This window comes from Enhydra lutris, unplaced genomic scaffold (assembly GCF_002288905.1).
Source record: "Enhydra lutris kenyoni isolate GAN:26980312 unplaced genomic scaffold, ASM228890v2 scaffoldscaffold68, whole genome shotgun sequence".
NCBI lineage: Eukaryota > Metazoa > Chordata > Mammalia > Carnivora > Mustelidae > Enhydra > Enhydra lutris.
In genome coordinates, this window is record NW_019154152.1 from 11,846,303 (window position 1) to 11,869,490 (window position 23,188).

Consider the following 23,188-nt stretch of genomic DNA (forward strand, 5'->3'; position numbering starts at 1 on the left):
GACTTGAGCTGAAGGCAGAGGCTTAACGCACTGAGCCACCCAGGCACCCCTTCTATCAACTTTTAAGTATAGGACTGGTAGTTTTTCATTTGTCATTTGTCAACTTGGGTATTTGACAAGTTAGGTCAACTAAATGTGATTCTTGAGATCTTTGGAAACACCAGATTTTAGAAATCATACACATTTTAATAAAAAAAAATTACAGAAGCAGATGGGTCTTTTTCCGTTCCCTCTGAGTAAAATAGCTTCCTTATTGTTTTTTGTATTGTCCTTCAAATCTCAGGTCACACGTATAGGGGGAGGGGCAGAGGGAGAGAATCTTCAAGTAGACTCCTCCACTTCAAGTAGAGCACAGAGCCCAACACTGCTGAATCCCAAACCTGAGAGCTCATCATGACTTGAGCTAAAACCAAGCCAGACGACTGACTGAGCCACCCAAGCGCCTCAGCGGTTACCTTTAAACAGTGACAGTTCAGGTGTAAACTTTCTACAGCATTCTTTTTTTATAATTAGAAAACTATACAGCTATGTTAATTTTTTCTAAAAGGGTATTATTTATTGCATATTTAAGCTCTGTGCTAACTGCTTTACAAACATTATTTAGCTCTCAAAATAATCCTAACAATGATTCTCAATTTATAGGTATGGAATTCTAGGCTTAGAAAGGGTATGTGTCTTTTTTTAAAAGCCAGTATGTGGTGAATATGGAGCTTGTATTGAGTTCTCTTTGACTTTAGAGTCCTTGCTACCTTACAACTGTATTGTCTCACTAATTGTTCTATATAGTTAATACCAATATTGATCAAATAAAGGCAGTAATATTGAAGAAGATATTGTTAAAATACAAATTTCCTTTGAATGAAGCTTTGGCTAGGCCATTTACTCAGAGGTAAGACAGCTTTTGCTTTCACTTCATTTTTAGAAAAACAAAAGCCATGTTTCATATGAGTTTAAAAAGGCCTTCAGAGGCTTAGCAATGTTAATTTTTTTTGAAAGTTCCCAATTTTTTTACAGAATATAAATACTAGTCTTTTCAAATTTATAAAGTTATTAAATAACTTTAAAGAACTACATGACAGAAATTAATATTCTACTATTCTAGATATAACAGTTTTTAAGTCATCTTAATTATCTGTCTTAAGATATGATTTCAGTTCACTTTAGGATTAACATAAGGGCATAGAAGTTAAGACAGGCATCTGAGCATATGCTCAGAGGGCAAATTGAGTAGGGATAGAACAGATGATTTCATACAAGAAACACTGTCATAATTTTTCAAGTCTGTTACCAAAATATAACCATGTGAAAGACAGAAAAAGAGATGGTCATACATAATGAATGAAAACTAGCATTTACATAGCAAAATACTAGCATTTCAACCTAATTTCAAAAGATAATGTTAGGTTGTCAAGCCAATGTCATATGCCAAGAACAATCCAGTTATTAACCCTTATTCAAGGGATTTGTGCTAGTATTTTACAGCTTATTGGTATGTATTTATTGTGTTAAATATTTAATCCACTTCAGTTTTTATGAAATTTAATAATATATTGTTAATTATTTCAAGAAAATTATTTTTACTTGTTTTACTCTTCAAGTAAAAAGCATCTGGATCTGCATAGGTTATTATATCTCTAGTACTCATGTTTATACCGGTTCATGGTCCTATAATTTTGAAATTCACAATGCTCTGAAAAATCACAGGCGTTTTAGGTAAGTTTGGAGCCACAGCTCAGGTGTGGCAAAATTTGACTTGAACCAAAGAGACGTTATTTATAGTTTTTATTTATTTCACTTGGTATAACTACTCAAATGTTTTACTGCAAAAATACTATGCTTGATCATGAGGTCCTTCCCCTTGTTTAGGGTGTTATACAATATATGGTATATGGATCACCCTTCTAAAACCTGAAAAAGTCTGTTACTTTGTTTTTTTAAATGTTTTATTTTTAAAGTAATCTCTATACCAAACATGGGGCTTAAACTCACAGCCCCAAGATCAAGAGTCCCATGGTCTACCAACTGAGCCAGTCAGGTGCCCCTAAAAATCCAGGATATATCTATGTTATTTTATTTATTCATTTTCAAGATTTTATTTTTAAAAAATATGGAGCGCTTCATGAATCTGCGTGTCATCCTTGCACAGGGGTCATGCTAAACTTCTCTGTATTGTTCCAATTTTAATATATATGGTGCTGAAGCGAGCACTGAAAAATTTTAAGTTTTGAAACACATCTGACCTGAAGGCTTTTGTTGGGAGACTGTGAACCTCTAAGTCACATATTTTAAATATATCATACAACTTGGAAAGGAGTGAAGCAGTGCTCTTCATGAATCATAACTTATTCTGACTATACTCGAAGAGTAGCAGGAGCTCACAACTGGGTTGAGAGTGCGTAGTCCCTCTGGGAAGCAAACGGGAGCTATTAGGTATCAAAGGTAAATTTAAGTGAAAAACCTGTCCTTCAGTCATGCCATGAAAACAAGACAAAAAAACAACAAAAAACAACAACAAAACCACTGTTTCTGACGCTCTCTAGATATATCTAGAGCCTGACTGGTTGGAACAGCCACAGGAGGAGTACGCCTTTACTCTGGCAGCTCTCACAGAGATTCTGCTTTAAGCACTATAATCACAGGCTAAATAAAAAAGTGAACTCCCAGGCTCTTTTGTGTCGGTAACCTTACCAAGGCATCTGTGGGAAGCTCTAGATACCTATAGATGGTTAGAGAATGCATCAAATCCAGAGAAAGCACAAAGACTCATTATATAGATGGTAGGTTTTCTATGAAAAGCAAGTAAGTCCTTTTTGAAAGACTGAAGAACTTAGGACAAGCCCCTCTGAACACTTGACTGCCAGCACTGCTGTTTCTGGAGAACAACACTTTAGTCTATAATCAGAGCCTTTCATTTTTGGATACCGTGGTCGGTATATGTATAGAAGGATGGTACCTACTTACTCACAAGGAGGATTTTCCATAAATTCTCTATCACAGTGCTTTCACGTTCATATGCCAATGCTATAGGCAATACAAGACTTCCATCAGCAGATAAAGCCACTCACTAACAATGAGAAATTTGAAGTAGTTTCCCTGTATAGTATACTGGTCCCATATAGTCTTTACAGACAAGGTTAACTTTTGGTAAATATTTTTTTTCTTAGTTTTATTGAGAAATAATTGACATACATCACTATATAAGTTTAAGGCATATAGCATGTTAGTTTGATTTAAATGTATTGTACATATTTTTAATAAATGCATAAAATGCCCCGCTTAGCAAAAATTTAACGTGCAAAAGTCCTGAATTACAGCAAGTGGCCATTTTACTTAATATTTAATCTTTAGATGGTAGAAATATCACAACAATAAATAACAGGAAAAGATCATACATCAGAAATTTGTCAGCTATTTTTTTTTAAAAGACTTTATTTATTAGAGACAGAGAGAGAGAGAACATGCACACAAGTGGGAAGAGCTGCAGAGGGAGAGGGAAGCAGGCTCCCCACTGAGCAAGGAGACCCATGTGGGACTTGATACCAGAACCCTGAGATCATGACCTGAGCCAAAGTCAGCCACTTAACTGACTAAGCCACCCAGGGACCCCTGTCAACTATTTTTTATATTTGTGATACTATGATAAAAATGTCAGCTTATGCTATCTGTGAAGATCTTGTTATTTGCAGTTCAGGAAAGGTAAAAAGGAAAAAGTCTTCATATCCCCACCAGGAAATATGGGGGGAAAGTTTCCATAAGTTTTTCCTGCCTTAAATGCAAACATGTGTGTTTCCTGTATTATTCCCCATCCAGGTTAAATAGGATAGGAGATACTTTTCATTGGACATGAGGAAATGTCCTTAAGGGCACACATCACTATTTCTGGTAATGGAAGGGACAAACACTGAGGTGTATGTAGGGCAGAGGTGCCGAAAAGCTAAGAGGGGTGGGAACGGACACTAATTGTTAGCTACTGGCTGCTGTTTATTCCACACAAATTGCTTTTTAGGCTTACAAACTGTTAAGAAATATGTTGATGAGATCCACACTGTGGAATGAAAAAAGAACAGAAGTCCCAAGGGACTTTCAGTCAACTCAATAAGAGAGTTAAATGGGGGGTACCATGAATATAAAAGTGTTACAAGACTTCATAATCTTTATAATGTCTCCTATATTTGATATTTTGCTGTTTCCTATAGCAATTAGGGGCAATGCCTAAAAAAATAAAATATGCTTGTTTTGTGGGAAGATAGGGGAAAAAAAGACCGTCAACATTTATTCTGTATCTACTATGTGCCAGGTACTGAGTCAAATGCTTAAGTATCTCATTTAATTTTCAAATAGATTAAAGTCTTCAACATTTACATAGGAGAAGGCTGAATCAGAGAGGTTAAATATATATAAACATATAAATAAAATAAACACAGCCAGCAAATGGCACAGCCAGGATCTGACTCCAAAGCTCATGATTTCTCATTGTATGACACCTGGATTAATTTCTAAAACAAGTATGACCCATGTGACAGCTGAATGACTCTCCAAAATTGGGATCCTAGTATATATATGTACTTGTCATATAGAAAATCCTCTCTTTTGGGGGTTAGGGAAATTTTAGGGTACATCTCATATTCTTAGAATAATCCTGCATTAAAAACTCCTTTCAGCATAAACAATGAATTCTGTTACACTGAAAAGAAAAAAAAAAGCATTTCACAAAATAAGATACAAAATGGCCAATAAATATATATGTATACTCAAAATTAATAATCATACAAATATAAATTAAATGAAATATGGTATGCAAAATTAAAAAAAAAACAAACTCCTTTCAGCAAAGAAAGGTGAACATTACTCTTTTCAACTTTCTGGTATCATATGAAAAATGGTATTTGAGGATATAAAGAAAGGACACTGTAGAAATCAATAACTATATGGAAATAAAGGCAAGAAAATCAGTGTTAACCATGAGACAGCTACTAAGTTACTACATTAGATGAAACTTGCCACTGAACATTGTCACTTGTAATGATATTATAGTTAACACTAAGATCCCCAATCTAATTCTATGACTATACAAAATAGAAATAATTGCGTATTTATAAAGACATTTTGGCCAGTTTCTTCTGGTATATCACTCTAAAGCATGAATCAAAATAATCATATATTGAAATAAAATGATAACAAATTTCGATTTATCAGCAAGTAAAGATAAGTCAAAAAACAAAAAGGGTACAATCATTTCAAGCCTTAGTTAACTTTGACAGTAATATTGTGACTGTATGCTCTTATCTGGTTTTCAACTTCTGCAGGAAAAATATTACAATTTGAAATGGGTTATATTAAAAAAGGCTTCAGCTTCCCCTTGATAAAGGCAAGATTAGCTCTACAATTCTTTCCAACATGCCTCTCCAGGAAAACAAAGGTGCTTCAGACAAGATGAAAAATGAGAAGTTCAATCCTTTCACTATAACTAGGGAAGGAAATGCTTAACTTATATAGGAAAATGGAAAGCCCCAGTTTACACAATCAGTGGCCCATTACACACCCAAACACATTTTTAATCCCAATACCAGGTTCCACCCTTAACATGCAAACCCACACATCCCATCTCCCCCACCCTTGACCCACACCCCCATATACCTCAGCTATGGTCATTCTCAAAGCACTGACAGGGGAGAGCTCAATATCCACCAGTTGGGCAGCTTTTAAACTCTGCCCAGTAAAGATTGCACAAGGACAGAAAACAGCATAGTTAGAACTTTAAGGCAAACAGGGACATGCAGCTAAGAACATTTAGCACAGTGTCTAGAAACAGAATAGGATTTAGGATTGTAGCTGGGCCTTGAACAAGTGAAATGAGAGTCTACTGTTATTCTGATTTTTCTGAGGAAAATGGGCAAAGATAAAATACTCTTGAATTAGTTGCAATTTTAAGTCAAGCTTGGTGACCCTGTCCACACCCTGTATCTTCTAATGCTCTGCTTCATTCCTCTCAGGTAAAGAAGTCAAATTATAGGATGTCACTGAGTCATTAAGCAAAAGTTGATTGATTAAAAAAGGAACTAACATAAAGGGCAAGGGTGATAATCTAGAGGTAAATGCTGATTTCCTATATTTCTTTATATAGCCACGAACAGGGCTCCTTAAAATGTAAGAAAAGTAATAAAGATAACTCTAGTAAAGGTCTATTAAACTGATACCATGAAACTGTGATATCATAAATTCCCCTGGTTCTGATTCCATGTTTACTAAAAGAACTTACGAATATAATTTGACATCCCTCTTGGCTTGCCCACATTGAAAGAATGTGCTAGATATGCCAACATGTGCCTTCTTAACTTGCAGAAGTTGATTGTCTTTTTTTTATGTTATCAAATTAGCATTTTGGTTGTTTTTAATTCAAATAATGGCAAACATTTTTCATAAACTGAAGGACAAAATGCATGATTAATATCTGCTTTTTAGAATATTGCCAATTTGAGCATTTATGTTAATGCTCTGACATTCTAGGAAATCTGAAAGGAATGAAAAAGGGTCTGTAATTTTTTATAAAGCCAACCAAAATATGTGCAGGCACACATTCACTGTTCTGTTTATTGATTCTATTCTGGTTAAAATTTAACCACTGGTTTCTTTGGAAGGGTGTCTATGTGAAGAATTTCATGGATAGAAAGTATAAATTATGTTTGAATTGAAAAAAAATTTTAATGAATATTTTTTCTTCTTCTCTCTGTCAGTTTGCAGGTTTTTAGTTACATGTCTTAGAACTTAACCTCATTTAAGTTGCTAACATAAAGATACTGGGTTTTAGTCACATTTTAGAAAGGAGAAATGGCTGTTTCTCTGCATACTTACAATTTTGTTATGAAATTAAGGAGACACACTCAGCTTTTTCTGTCTAGTTCAAGGATAATAGTTATCTGAGCACAAACATAGCTTAAAAACAAATGGAATGAAAATCTGGAATTCCCTTACAGTATCGCTGTCACAGGGCTGGAACTGGAAAGGCTGGGGTTTGTGAAATACAGCATTCTCTTGTAAAAACAGCTGAAGATTATAGTCCCGTACCACCTAAAGAGAAAATAAAGTATCTTTAAGTCTTTAATAAAGTTATGATGTCGAGTAATTATATTTTAAAGTTTAAGATTTATTCTGCTGCTTTCCAAAAATGAGAAATCATCCAACACTATGTGATCAAAAGAAAATGGTAAGTACACATTTTTTTTCATTTTAGATAACAGTTGTTACTTATGTGTCCTATTTTCTCAATAGTCTAAATATGGAAAGTACTAGTTTAGAAACTAGCCCAGATTGTAGGACTAGATAATAGGCAATATTTTAAGACAGCAAAAAGATAGCAATTATGCAAAAAGTTGCTCTTTTTAATGAGGGCAGTGGGATGAAAGCAGGGAAGCACATTAGTCCCTTAGGTCTCTCCCAGCTATAAAGTTTTGTAGACCTCTTAAAGTCTGCTATATGCAGATTGTCACCTACTAGGAAACTTCCAGATAACCCCATCCATAGCATAAAATAGTATTAAAACAATTTTTTAAAGGTAGGCACCATGCTCAAAGTGGGGGGTTGAACTCATGACCCCGAGATCAAAAGCCACATGCTCTACTGACTGTGCCAGCAAACACTCTACAAAATAGTATTTTTATAGTACTTCTTGACATCATTTCTAGGAAATTACATTTTTTTTTAAGATTTTTTTTTTTCGTTTTAAACTAATCTCTATACCCAACTGGGGCTGGAACCTACAACCCCAAGATCAAGCAGTTGTGCACTCCACAGAGCCAGCCAGGTACCCCTAGGAGGTTATATTCTAACTACCATCTTAAAGTATACCAAGGAATTCAAATAGAAGGGGAACTCCAATACACAGAAGGCAGCAAAACAAATAGTGCAGAAAGACAGCCATCTGAAGAGACTTCACTGCACTATATACTGGGAAAGAGTGAAAATCAACAACATTTGATTTTTCATTTTGCTACAGGGCTTACCCTTCACTTATTTTCCATTAGCACCTCTGCCAGAGGATGGGCAGAAGAAAAGTTTAAAGTAGCTCTGTAGCTATACCTTAGTAGTTCTGGGAAAAAGAGTTTATTGAAGAGATAGAGAAAGGAGGGGTTATATTTTACATTTTATTTATCAGCACAAACCCAGTTCCCTACTGCCCATTCAACAACCATTTACTGAGAGAGCTTACCAAGCCCAGTGTTAAATGCAGAGGTGAGGGTAATATATAGATGAATAAAGATGAAACAAGGTTAGCATCTTCAAGGAATTTATAATCTGGAAAGTGGGAGAACCAGACAGTACACAATTAAATAGACTGTGGAAGTATGTAGAGGGTACTAGGAGAAACAAAAGACGGTGAGGAGAGCTTGGCAGAATTCTGTCAGGCAAGGCTGGCTGAATAAACGTATTCTCAAAGGGAAGTGCATTTTATTTTCCCTGGATTCCAGTTTTAAGCTGTGAAAACTCTTGATACACCTCTGAGAGCCTCATTAATCACCATGCAGAAAAAGCTAAAAGAGGATCACCCCTCTAGTTACAACCTTTTTAGATTTTTAACTTCATTATAACATATATAAAAGTAGAGACAACAAACCCACCTGCCTCTTCCACCCCCAACTATACTGAAGCAAGTCTCAGACATATCTTTTCATCCATAAATATTTCAGTATGATATCTAAAAGACAAGGACTGTTTTAAAAACCCTACCCATATTAAAATTCACAATAAATGCTTATAAAACAACCAGTAAGTGTTCAAGTTTCCCTGATTGTTTGATTATTTTTAAGTTTTTCGGATCAGGATCAAAATAAGGCGCCCACAGTGCAGGTGGGTGATGTTGCTTAGGTTTCTTTTCATATAGAGGCTCCTTCTTTCTTCCACCTCTCTTTTTCTCTCTTTCAGTTTGCTGAAGAAAACTGTGTTTGTCCTGTAGCATTTCCCACAGTCTGAATTTTGTTGACTGCATCCTTGTAGTTTTCTGTTTTCTGTATGTCCTATAAGTTGATGCTTGATTGCATTCAGGGTTTTTTTGTTTTGTTTCTTGCAAGGTGGTGTTTACTTCCATGAGAAGGCCTGCCTCTGATTTACCCCTTTTTTTATGATATTAAACACTAGAGTGGCCTGAATAGTGGCCCCTAAAAATGTATGTCCATGTCCTAAGCCCTGGAACCTGTTTATGTTACCTCATTTGCAAAAGGATCTTTGCAGATGTAACTAGATTAAAGATTTTGAAATCATTCCAGATTCCCTTGATGGGCCCTAAATCCAATGATAAGAATCTGTATAAAAGACACACAGAAGATAACACAGAAGAAAAGCCAGTGTGACCATGGTAGCAGAGATCAGAGTAATGTGGCCACAAGTGAAAGAATGCCTAAAGCTGCCAGAAGCTGGGAGAGCCAAGGACTGATTCTCCCCTAAAACGGTTTGAGGGCATGTAGCTATGCCAATCCTTTGATTTTGACTTCAGGGCTCCTGAACTCAGAGGGAATAAATTTCTGTTGTTTTAAGCCACCTAGTTTATGGTAATTTGTATAGTAGCCCTACGAAACTAATGTAACAGGCCTATGATGATAAATGCCTAAATCTGTTGGAGGATGCAAGAACTAGAGATTTTTTTCTCCTTTTTCTTCTTATTCTAAACAAGGAATTCAATCATTCCCTTTTCATTTTAGCTGGAATAATTTATGAAAGGAACTTTGCAAGGTGACTGTTTAATTACCTAGAGGTATAGTTTGTATAAGAAAGGCAAAATAAACAGTTAATTCTTTCCTTTTATTATCTAGTTTCCCAACTGAGTTGTTTCCCTAGAAACCTCCAAAGAATACTTAATTATAACTTTAATAAATTATTATTATGAAGACATTGCTTCAAAAATATGCAATGTGTTTTAGTTCACTGCAGTTACCATCAGTGATGCTAAAATTACCTCATCTTTGGCCAGTAAGATCGCATCCTGAGTCCTTTTGACATGACCTAGTAGTTTCTGATAATTTTGCTGGTTTCTTTGGTTTCTATTATGACAAATTTTTTAAGGTTGATCTATTTCATGCCCCAGACCTGGAGAATCGCACCTATTTTCCCTAAAAGCCTTGTCTCTTTCCCCCCATCCTTAAATGAGAAGAGAGAGTATTTAGAAAACAAAATCTGGACACTAGAGGTACTAGGTTAGTCACTGGTCTTTTTCTCAAAGACTTTATTTTGAAAGGAAGTCACAAGGAGATCCTATGTACCTCCCAATACTGGCATCTTGCATAACTATAGCAAATACGAGAATCAGGAAATCAACTTTGGTACAAAGGATAGAGCTTATTTAGATTTCACCATTTATATTAACTGATTTGGGTGTATGTGTGTAGAGGTCTATACAATTTTATCACATGTGTAGCTTCCTGTAACAGCACCCGAATCAGATGGTTAACTGAACCACCCCCCAGACTCCCTTATGCTGCTCTGTCGTAGCTATATCCACTCTTCTCATCCCTGATTTCTGGCAACCACGAACCTGTTGTCCAGCTCTTTAACATGTTATTTCACAAATATTATATGATGGACTCAGGCAGCACAGCTTTAAAAAAAATTATTTATTTATTAGAGAGAGAGAGAGAGAGAGAGAGTGCACAAGCAGGGGGAGAGCTAGAGGGAGAGAGGGGATCTCAAGCAGACTCCCTGCTGAGCACAGAGCTCAGCAAGGGCTTGATCTCATGACCCTGAGATCATGACCTGAACCAAAATCATGAGTCAGAGGCTTAACTGACTGAGCCATCCAAGCACCCGGGCACCTGTCTTTTTAAGATTTCCTTTTTATGGGGCACCTGGGTGGCTCAGTGGGTTAAAGCCTCTGCCTTCGGCTCAGGTCATGATCCCAGGGTCCTGGGATCGAGCCCCGAGTCGGGCTCTCTGCTCTGCAGGGAGCCTGCTTCCTCCCCTCTCTCTCTGCCTGCCTCTCTGCCTACTTGTGATCTCTGTCTGTTAAATAAATAAATAAAATCTTTAAAAAAAAAAAAAAAAGCTGCCCCAGTCGGTAAAAAATGATATTTCACTGTGGTTTTTATTTCCATTTCTCTAATGACTAATTATGTTAAACATCTTTTTATGTGCTTATTGGCCATTTGTATATCTTTTTTTTTCTTTTTAAAAATTATTTGAGGGAGAGTGAGGAAGCAAGCAGGGGGAAGGGCAGAGCAAGAGGGAGAGAATCACAAGCAGACTCCCCACTTCATGTGGAGCCAAAGACAGGGCTCAGTCTCATGACCTGTAAGATCAAGACCTGAGCTGAAACCAAGAACTGGACGCTTAATGCACTGAACTACTCAGGTGCCCCTGTATATCTTCTTTAGACAAATGTCTATTCAGGTCCTTTGCTCATTTTTAAGTTGGGTCATTTGTCTTTTTGTTGAGTTGTAACAGTTCTTTATATATTCTAGATTTTAAAACCTTATTAGACAAATGATTATAAATAATTTTAAACACTAAACAGAAAATAGTAATTATTATAAATAATTTTGCCCTCCCATGGGCTGTCCATTCCATATTCTTGATAATGTTCTTTGATACACAAAAGTTTTTCCTTTGAAGAAGTCCACTTATCTCTTTTTTTCTTTGGTTGCTTGTGTTTTAATATTAAAACTAAAAACTTATTCCCAATCCAAGGTCATAAAGATTATTACCTCTATGCTTACTTCTATAGTTTTAGGTCATTGACTCATTTTAAGTTAATTTTTTTCCTTTCTTTAAGATTTTGATTATTTATTTGACAGAGAGAGAGAGAGAGAGAGAGCAAGTGAGTACACAGGCAGGGGGAGTGGCAGAGGGAAAGGGAGAAGCAGAGCAGGGAACCTGAGGCTGGGCTCCATCCCAGGACCCTGGGATCATGACCTGAGCCGAAGGTAGATGTTTAACTGATTGAGCCACCCAGGTACCCTTTGAATTAATTTTTGTATTTGGAGTGAGGCAGGGGGTCAACTTCACTCTTTGCATGTGGTTATCCTGTTGTCTCAGCACCTTTTGTTGAAAAGACTTTCTTCACTAAATGGCCTTGGAAACCCTGTTGAACATCAACTGGCCAACAGATGTTTGGGCTTATTTTGGGCTCTTGATTCTATTTCATTGGTCTCTGTGTCTATCCTTTTGCTAGTACCACACTATTTTGATTAATTTTGCAGTAAGCTTTGAAACTGGGAAGTGTGAGACCTTCAACTTTGTTTTGTTTTCAATGTTGTTTTTGGCTATTGAGGGCCCATTAGAGTTCACATGAGTCTCAGGACTGGCTTTTCCATTTCTGCAAAAAAGGCTATTGAAAATTTGATAGGGAACGACTGAATCTGTAGAATGCTTTAGGGAATTGCAATATTAGTAATATGAAATCTTTCAATTCATAAATATTTATTATTTCCATTTATTTAGGTCCTTTTTCATTTCTTACAGCAATGTTTTTTAGTTTCTAAATGTACAAGTCTTTCAATCCCTTATTTAAATTTATTTGTGGTATTTTATTCTTCAGATACTATCACAGTTGGAATTGTTTTCTTAATTTTCTTTTGGTTTATTCATTGATGGGAGTATAGAAACACAACTGATTTTTATTTTTTTTTTTTAAAGATTTTATTTATTTATTTGACAGAGATCACAGGTAGGCAGAGAGAGAGAGAGGAGGAGGAAGCAGGCTCCCCGATGAGCAGAGAGCCCAATGTGGGACTCGATCCCATGATGCTGGGATCATGACCTGAGCTAAAAGCAGAGGCCTTAACCCACTGAGCCACCCAGGTGCCCCAAAACACAACTGATTTTTGTGTTTTGATCTTATACCTGTAACTTTTGCTGAATTCATTTATCAGCTCTAGTATTTTTTTTTTGTGGTTTCTATAGTATTTTCTATTTATGTCATCTGCAAATACAGATAATTTTACGTCTTCCCTTTTAATTTGGATGCCTTCTTTTTTTTTTTTTTTTAGATTTTACTCATTTATTTGAGAGAGAGGGAGCGCATGCTCAAGCAAGCACAAGCAGAGAAAAGGAGAGGGGCAGAGGGAGAAGGAGAAACAGACTCCCTGCTGGGCATGGAGCCAGACACAGGGCTCAATCCCAGACCCCACTATCATGACCTGAGCTAGTTAGATGATCAACCAACAAGCCATCCAGGTGCCCCATTTTTTTTTTTTCCCTTGACTAACTGATCTGACTAGGACTTCCAGTACAGTGGGGAAAATGGGCATCTTTGTCTTGTTTCTTATCTCGGGAGGGAAAGCTTTCAGATTTTTACCACTGAGCCCAAAATTAACCAAAGGTTTTTCATAAATCCCTTCTATCGGTTAAGGAAGTTCCCTTCCATTCCTAATTTGTGTTTTTATCATAAAAGAATGTTTAATTTTGTCAAATGCTTTTCCGTGTCTTTTTTTCCCCCCACTGTGTTTTTTTGAGAGGATCATGTAGTTTCCCCCTTCATTTTATTAAGCTTACTTTTTTGCTTTTAGCCTTCAAAGTGTTAAGAACGGCAATAATAGACAATTTCATTTCCAAAGAAATATAGAAAAACACTTCCGTTTTCTGAATTGTTTAAAGAGCTATGTTACTAATTAGTAGGAGTTTTCTTATGCAGACAGAAAGCAAGCACACATGAATGAACTCTAAAGACCAGCAGAACTATCTTGGAGTTACTATCCTAGAGAAAATATTTATGACAACATCTGCTTCAGTTACATATACAAAGCATTTCATAAAATATTAAGGAGAAAAGCAAGCTTCATAAATAATTAAAATTAAAAAAAGCTCCTAGGGCCAGGTGTTTCCCTTCAGGGGATGAAAGATATAGAGAACACTGTAACAGCTACAGTGTGTCAGTATGGATTACCCCCAAAGTATTTTTGAGAATACATACAGTTACAATTTAGATATGGTGGGGGAGGGGGGAATAAACTCCTTCCCCAAGAAGACAAAGTAATAATGTTAGAGGTTAAAACCTAGAGTTTCAAACTTCTCTCTGGGTTATCAGATCACTGTGTTTCTTCTAGCAGTATAATAAGAATAGCGTAACAAATTCTTTGTAACAGGAAAGCACTTGGAATAAAACAAAGTTATGAGCCCTTCTGGTATTTGGAACAAAAGGGCTCATCTCCCCTAGTTACATCATTCTTACTTGCAATCTAAACAGAAGAGTATCTCATTTATTCCTTATCCCTGGGGAGCAAAATGTTCATACAAGTCACTGCAGAGGAAAATGAAAGCTTATCTCTTTATGTGTCCAAATCAGTTTATACATTTTAAATTCATTTTCTGTGTAAATAATACAAGTTAGAGAGATAACATAGTAGAGTAGCAGAGCACAGAAAAATGCTACATGTGAGCGTGCAACCTCAGGCAGCCACGTAAGTGTCCTGAGTCCATTTTCCACGCTATATAATGGGCATCAGAGTACCAACCTCAAAGGATGTGCTAAAAACTCCCAGAAAATTAAGTGCCATGTAAAATATTAGTTATTTTTTTAAGACTATACACTTACCAGCTTTATAAACTATATCCAATCTAACTTATTCTCAGAAAAAGAGATCTTAGACAGTTTTGTCAGAGGACAATCTCTCTGATAAAATTAGAATGTAATAAAATAAAAACAAAAATAATTTCTAATAAAATTAGAAATGAAAAACGTTACCCCACTACATACTCCCACTGAATGAAAACTGGGAAAACTCATTTCTTAAATAATTCATGGGTTAACAAGGTGGAAAAACATGTAGAAACAACAAACAGCCCTAAATAGTTTTAAATTACCTGAAAACAAGAAAGACTAAAACAGGATCTAATACAAAACATGCCTGAAAAAAAATAAGCACATAAGCTGCAATAAAGTAGAAGGAAATAATAAATAGAAAGGCAGAAATTAAAGAAATAAACAACATGGAGAAACAGAACAAAAGCTGACTCTTAAAATTTTGAGATTAACAAAATAGACTGGTAAATCTGATCAACATGAGAGAAAGTACAAACAATATTAGAAATGAAAAAGGAAACAACTGTAGAGGCACACAAGTTTATACACAAATATACACCATCAAATTTGATAAATGAAATGGATGATTGTCGAGGAAAGTATAAGTTACTAAAACGTGCTAAAAAAGGAAAAGAAACTCTGAATGGACCAATAAATATAAACCATTTGGTCACTAGTCAAAAACCAACCACTCCATAAATGGAACAAAGCCAAGATGTTTTTATAGACTCTTTCCTCTAACATTATCTTATGGAAAATAAATGTCAAATGTACATAACATTAAAATAAAAAGAACTGTATGGAAACACCTATATACCCACTGCCTAGATTCTTCAATTGACAGTTTTCTTTACTCACTCTCTTTTCTTTAAAGATTTTATTTACTTATTTGAGAGAGAGAGAGAGAGAGCCCGTTCGCACAAACAAGCAGGGGGAACAGCAGAAGGAGGGGCAGAGGGTGAGGGAGAAGCCGACTCCCTGCTGAGCAGAGAGCCCGATGTGGTACTTGATCCCAGGAGTCTGGGACCAACACCTGAGCTGAAGGCAGACACTTAACTTTGAGCTGCACCGGTACCCCTAAGTAACATTTTTTTACATCTGCTTTCACATAACTATCCATCTTTCTGCCCATCTTTCTTTCCATGCATCAATCCCTTTATATCTTGTATTAGGTTCTGGAGAGTAAAAATAAAGGAAAACAGAAGTATGACAGGATTTCAAAGCACCAGACTAGTGATCTTTATATTTCCATATTAACTTTATATTTTGAATGTTTTTAAAAAATAGAATTAGAGCTATGGTACACTGAAAACAAGAATACATACATAATGAAGTGTTTAAGAAGAGTCTATGACTCTTCTTAAGAAACCTTGATTCTTTTCCAAACAATATCTTAAGGTATTAGCCAGTTCCTGCTTCCCCTCCCAAAAAAGAGGACCGAACTGGATCTTCAAAAATAGTTATTATAAAATGAATATATTTTTACAAATGCATGCATTCAGTCAGGAGATATTTGCTATGCATTTATCGGAATAAAAATAACATTATTAATCACAAGAACAATTTATCTTCAAAAGGATAGTTTTTCTGTTGCAAAAAATCTTAATCTGTCAGATCCTAAGGAATTCAAACAATTTTGTTTGTTTTCTCTGCACACAGTGTGAACATGCCAGCAAACCTGCTAGATCTCAACACTTTTGAATAAAAAGATTACTATCAGAGAATGACAGCATATAAAAGGAAGGTTAATTAAAAAAAAAAACAAGATTATTCACTTCTTTAATGATTATAAAATGTTACTTTTCCTTTTGTGCCCTTTTATTATTCTTTGCATTGAGACATGATCTTGTTGTCCCCCCATGAGTTGAGTGCATTCAAAAATCATTTTGAGTGGAAGGTAAAACTCTTTAAATCATTTCTTCTCAAAAGCAACATACATGGCAGCAGACTCATGTCCTGATCTAACTTGTATCATTACCTCCCTTTTTTCCACATTGTGCCAACTCGTCAAGGAGAAGAGAACACCTTCCAACTTTGTTAGAAGGAATACTGTTTCCAAGAAATTTGCCCTTTAAAAGCATTCTTTTAATGTACTGGTACCTTCATTTTATTTATATACGAAACATTTTAGGTTCTAAAATGGATAATACCACATATTACATTAAAGGTAGCTTACCTTGCTGGAGGTTTCTAATAAAAATTGGAATGTGTTCTGCACAGCTTGGCATGTCTCTAGCTCAGTTCGACTGAAGGCTATTAAATAATCCTTCAGGTGATCATACACATTTCCATCAAGAGCCTGTAAAACAGTAAACAAAAGCCAAAAAATTATGACAAAGCTCTGATATGTAATACCTAGTGTTCACAAGATAGATTCAGTTTAAAATCCATAATAATGAGTGGACAAAAGATAAAGATTATTATGAATGTGAACATGTAAACAGTAAACAATCACCTGGGAGAATGTTGAATCTTTCTAATGAATAGGAACTAAAAAAGAGAAAATTCAATATTGGTAAGGCTGTGGGAACAGAACAAAACTTGGAGACAAAGTGGCTAGGTTCTGATCTTTGTTTGTCTGTTTATTAACTCTGTCAACAACTGTTGTCACTTTATAACACAGTATGTGTGGGAGTTGAATGAAACAATGGATGTGAAAGGATCCAGGCACAGTGCCTGAAAGAGAGTAGACAATGCAAACATTAATCTCCTCCATTTTTAAGATTTCATTTATTTATTTGACAGAGAGAAAGCAAGAGAGTGCAAGCAGGGGGAGTGGCTGAATGAGAGAGAGGGAAGCAGGGAGCCTGACATGGGGCTCCATCCCAGGACCGCAGGATCATGACCTGAGCTGAAGGAAGATGCTTAACCAACTGAGCCACCCAGGCGCCCCTAATCTCCTCCATTTTTCCTCTTCCATTGTTGGTAGGATTATAAATTAGTATATTCTTACTGTAGGGCAGTCAGAGAAAAAAAAACAATAGAAATAGTTTTTAAAAAGTGAATTGCAGGTACAGTCTTGGGGAAGAAATACCAATGAAATGTCTCTGAGGAGTTTTAAATACTCTTTAAGCATTTAGAGTAGGACTCACTGAAATTAAAAGAAAAAAAAAAAAAAAGGAAACCCACCATCATGTATAATGACTAAAATATACATGGTAACAAAAACTGTGTTAACTATAGTTACAAAAGCATAAATAAATAATTTAATGTTAAAAAAAGTAGAACCAGTAGCATACATATTAGCAACAACTATGGGCAAAATATATCTATCATCATCATCATAATCATCACCATCATCATCTAAAAAGGTTCTGGACTCTTGCCGATCAATGGAGGTCTTCTTAAAAATTAAGGTAAAATTTGTACAATATAAAATCCACCATCTCAGCTATTTTAAAGTATACTATTCCTTTGCTTTTAGTACATTCACAATATTGTACAACCATCACTACTACCTAATTCCAGCACATTTGCATTGCCCCAAAAGAAATCTCCCAATATCCATTGGGTGGTGACTGCCATGTCCCCCCATATCCCCACTTATGGCAACCACTAATCTTTCTATTTCTATGGATTCACCTATTCTAGACATTTAATATAAATAGAATCATAGAACATATGTCACTTTGTGCTTGCCTCTGTCATGTAGCATAATGTTTTCAAAGTTCATCATTGTATTAATAGTTCATTTCTTTTATGGCCAAATAATATTCCATTGTATGGATATACCACATTCTGTTTATCCATTCATTGGCTTATGGCCATTTGGGTTGTTTCCACTTTTCGGCCATTATGGATAATGGTGCTATGAACATTTATGTAGAAGTTTTTATTTGAACATCTGTTTCCAATTTTCTGGGGTATATGCCTACTTGTGGAATTGCTGGGGCCTATGGTAATTCCATGTCTAACTATTTGAGGAACTGCCAAACTTTTTTACAGTAGCTGCACCATTTTACACCGCCATTAGCAATGTATGAAGGTTCTAATTTCTCTAAATCTTCTTCAACACTTTTTATTTTCTGTTTCTTTTTAAAAAATTATTCAAGCCATCTTAGCAGTATCTCACTGTGGTTTTGACTTGCATTTATCTAATGACTAATAATGTTAAGTATCTTTTCATGTGCTTATTGGCCATATGTTTATTGTCCTTGGAGAAATGTCTATTCAAGTCTTTCACTCATTTCTAATTGGGTTGTCTTTTTGTTGTGGAATTGTAATTGTACTTCATATATTTGGATACGTATATTTTATGAGATGTATGACTTCCAAATATGTTCTCCTATTTTGTGGGCTTTTTCACTTTCTCGATAGTGTCCTCTGATGCACAAAAGTTCTTATTCTGATGAAGCCTAATTTAGCTATTTTTCTTTTGCTGCTTATATTTTGGTATCATATCTAAGAATCCTCAATGGAGGTTTTATAGTAGATAAATTCTTTGTACATCTTATGTTTGGCTATTCTATTAAACTTTTACTATAAAACAGATTTTTAAAAAGATTTATTTATTAGAGAGAGAGAGTGCAAGCGTGCATCCATGCGAGTGGGGGAAGGGTCAGAGGGAGAGAGTATCTAAACAGACGGCTTGGGCATGGAGCCCTATGCTGAGCATGGGGCCCTATGCGGGGCTTGATCTCACGACCCTGAGATTGTGACCTGAGCCGAAACCTAAAGTTGGATGCTTAACTGACTGAGCCACCCAGGTGCCCCTATAAAACTAATTTTTTAAAAGATTGTTTATTTGAGAGAGAGAGAGAATGAGAGAGAGAGCATGAGAAGGGACAGGTCAGAGGGAGAAACAGACTTCCCACCAAGCAGGGAGCCTGATGGGGGACTCGATCCCAGGACTCCAGGATCATGACCTGAGCCAAAGGCAGTTGCTTAATCAACTGAGCCACTCAGGTGCCCTATAAAACTGATTTAAAAAAAATACTCACATTCTATCCCCAAAGCAGAGTAACAGAGCTGCATGTTTTATAGTGCTTACACCACCAGATGGCACCATCAAGCACTTTAAATATAGGCTGTATAAATTCCTTAAAATTCCTTTCCATGAAGTTATGTAACAACCCCAGTGAGACTGCTGGTGTTGTCTGAATAAGAATTCCTAACTTAGGACATGCTTTTCATGAACCTGCTAAAAAAGAAACATATAAATTCTTCTAATATGGTTTTGTCTTAGAAATGCTCTTGGTAGGTTGTCTTAACTTCATATTTGCAGGAAACAAATGAGGCATTTTATTTAAACACAGCAAATAGGAAAAAAACAAAAACAAAAACCCCACACAGCAAATGGCAATACAGGCATCATGAGCTCCTAGCCTCTGAATTTCTGATTCAGTAGGCTGGGATGGGGGTGGGGGTGGGGGGCTGAGAATTTTTATTTTCTAACAACTGTTGCCAGTCTGGGGACCATACTGTGAGAATCGCTGGACTAAATAGTTACTTCAGCTGATTAGGTTGAGCATTTATGTAGACTTAGATCCTGGTGACCCTGGAGGAGGAAGAGTGGCTAGAGCAGAGAAGTCTACCATCCTGAATAGGGTGAACAGCCCCAACACAGCAGGAGGGCAGATCAGCAGCTGTCTCTTCAACAGAATCATGCCAACATCAGAATTAGAGGCAGCATGCTATAGCATGGGGAAGAACCCGAGTTCAGAAGTAAGTTGGATGTGGGTTAGAAGGCCAGCACTGCTACTTCATTCCTCATTTGGATGGTTTTCTCATTTGTAATTAGAGAAAGTGGGAATACTATATACTCCAAAGGCACATTGTGAAGATTAAACAAAGGAAGTGGCACAATGTTAATCTCCTTTCTTGCCTTCCTTAAAAGTCTTCAGTGGATTGGTCATATATTGGTAACTGTTAAAGCTAGGTAATGTGTACATTGGAGTTATTATGTAACTCTTTTTATTGCAGTATACATTGGCTATTTTCCATTAAAAAATAAAAAGATTAAATATCAGATGTGGAAAAAAAGTGATGCCATAATTTTATTTTCAATGGCTCCCACTGTATTTTTTGAAAAGTCAAAATTCTTAACTGTTATCTATGGCCCTTTACAATCGAGTCCAAACTACCTCTGTAAGTACCATCTCTCATCACTGTTGTCTGCATTGTACTCTACATCCCAACCACACTGAGCCATATTAGAAAATGATATTTACTTTCACATTTCCAATTAAGTTATTCTCTTGGCTTAGAATGTTCTCCTCCCACCCCCCAACTTCTCTTCATTCAAATAGTGATAATGATGGCTGACACAGGCATCTAACACTTACTAATGACATTTGACCTAAAGTAGGTGATCCTTGGGATGGAAGCTGAGTCCAAGATAGCCTATTCTTTACCACCAAATGGCTATTCTTCCTACCAAATAGAGAAAGTCTATCTTCAGTAGAAGAGATTTACACCAACTCACAAGGAAAAGCAGTGATGAGAAATTTGGCAGAGAGAAGCTGGGAATAGGGGGCAGAAGGGAGGGACAGGGAGTGTCCTTGGATTGGGTAGTTTCTGAGTAAGCATCCCCTTGCCCCTTCTATGATTGGCTACCGGAGCCAACAAATTCCCACTTTGGTCAAGCTACTTTGAGTTGTCTCTGTTATTTGCAATTAAGAGACTCCTCATTAAAGGGTAATGAATAATAACTGTAGCTTGTATTGGCCATACTATCTAAATTATTTCTTTTGAAAGTCGTAACAAAAACTTTGATTCATCTAGGCAATTAACTACAAGTAATAACTAAATAGCTTGTCCTATATTCCTAGTTCTCTTCAATTAAACAAAAATAGAAGTTTGAAGTAGATAATTTTTATTACCGAATCACAAATACATTCCAAAAGGAACATGTATTTCTTTTTTTTTAAGATTTTATTTATGTATTTGAGAAAGAGTGCAACACAAGCATGAGCAGGGGCAAAAGAGAGGGAAAGGGAGAAGCAGACTTCCTGCCGGGCTAACACAGGGCTCCATCCCAGGACCCTGAGATCATGCCCTGAGCCAAAGTCAGAGGCTTAACATGGACTGAGCCACCCAAGTGCCCAGCTATACATGTATTTCTTGAAAACTCAAAGTTAAGAACTACTCAAAACTTTCAATAAATGGCAAATGTGTCACAACGAGGGCATGCATGGTGAAGATGCATCCGAACCCTGTCCAGCATTTAATGAGCAAGGCACAAGAATGTTCTAAGTACATTTGTTTGGTCATTTTCAAATGAGCACACATGCACAATCTTCGATTACTACACAGAGCCGTGTGAAGAGTCACAAATTTTGTAATGGTAATTACAATGATAAAGTGGAATTCACGTATTTCCTCAGAAATGGCAGGAGAGGCATTCTTTTGGGGTTTACACAAATATGAGTTAATCTGGCAGAATGAGCTCCTTAGTGGTCTCCACTATGCAAAAACTTGGTAGGTAACCCAACCAAATATGTATTTTAAATCTAGTCAAAGTTCAAAAAAACTATTTGATACAAATTGCTAAGGGAAGAAGTCTGTAATGTCTCACTTGAGAAACCACAGGCCTTTGATTAGCAACATGTTTTAATGGTCTAGCAGTTTTTTAACTTAAAAAACTGAATTTGAATGCCTTTGAGCAGCCATGTTCCTTTCTGTTACCAAAGGACATGTTCCTTATACATTATTATCCCTGTCCTCTTTACTCATTTGACCAACTTGATCTCTAAAATCAGTTGAGTTTGGGTTCCAAACTCATAATAGTGATACATTTCAAAATAGTAAATAGTAAATAAATAAATAAATAAATAAATAAATAAATAGTTGGGATATCTTGAAAGAAAAAATCAGAAATTTAAAATACAAGGATGTTCTGCTGAACTTTTTTTTTTTTTTTTTTTAAACAAGGAAGTATAAATTTCCTGGAACCTGAAGAGGAAAATTATGCTGAATTAGGAGTTAGGAGAAAGAAAATGTGTCATTTTTCTAAGCATTTGATGCAATGTTCCCTCACAGTGAGAACTTTAAACAGTGGCCTCCTTATTTAGATCCAGGAAGGGCACAGATTCTCTAGTCATACAGTTATGTTGAAGTCTCCTGAATTTCCTTAATGCAGCCTAGAAAGGCAAATTCTTCTAAGAGCAATGGGCATTCTGAAATAGTCTCTGATAATAGTCAAGGATATAAATACCAAGATGATGATAAATATGAACTCTCTTAGAATTAAATCATGAAATTTTATAGTCCTCTTTTGCTGATGGAAGAGAACAATGACTGCCTGCCTGCATTTGTTTGTATTTCTGAGAAGACCCCAGCTACACATAACCAGAATCAGAGCAAGTAGATTTTTACAAATTTAGAGAGATTGAAGAAGTCATGGGAATGAAAGGTGCAGCACAGGGAATATAGTCAATGGTCTTATAATAATGTTGCATGATGACATATAGCAGCGACACTTGTGGTGAGCGCGGCAGTTGGCCGATCACTGTGTTGTACACCTGGAAACAATGAAAACACTGTGTGTCAACTATACTTCAATAAAAAAATTTTTTTTAAATTAAGATAAAAACAAGTGCTGGGCTGCATCTGTATCCTTGTAAATATTTTAACACATGGATGAATACGACAACTGATGTAAAGTAAAGTAGTACTCAGGTGTAAAACTGAGTAAAGTAAAACTAGAAACAGATCACCCAGGTTGTTTTGTTTAAAAGCACTGAG

The 23,188-nt window shown here is 36.1% G+C and overlaps 1 protein-coding gene across 1 annotated transcript in view; it reads right to left on the reverse strand.

Moving 5' to 3' along the window:
- LOC111159602 (FCH and double SH3 domains 2) overlaps window positions 1–23,188 on the reverse strand; it is a 284,659-nt gene that overhangs the window by 50,083 nt on the left and 211,388 nt on the right. Inside the window, exons 9-10 of the mRNA XM_022522140.1 lie at window positions 16,680–16,802; window positions 6,973–7,068 (exon numbers count right to left, since the gene is read on the reverse strand). Coding sequence (XP_022377848.1) covers window positions 6,973–7,068; window positions 16,680–16,802 — 219 coding nt within the window. The remainder of the gene's footprint in view (window positions 1–6,972; window positions 7,069–16,679; window positions 16,803–23,188) is intronic.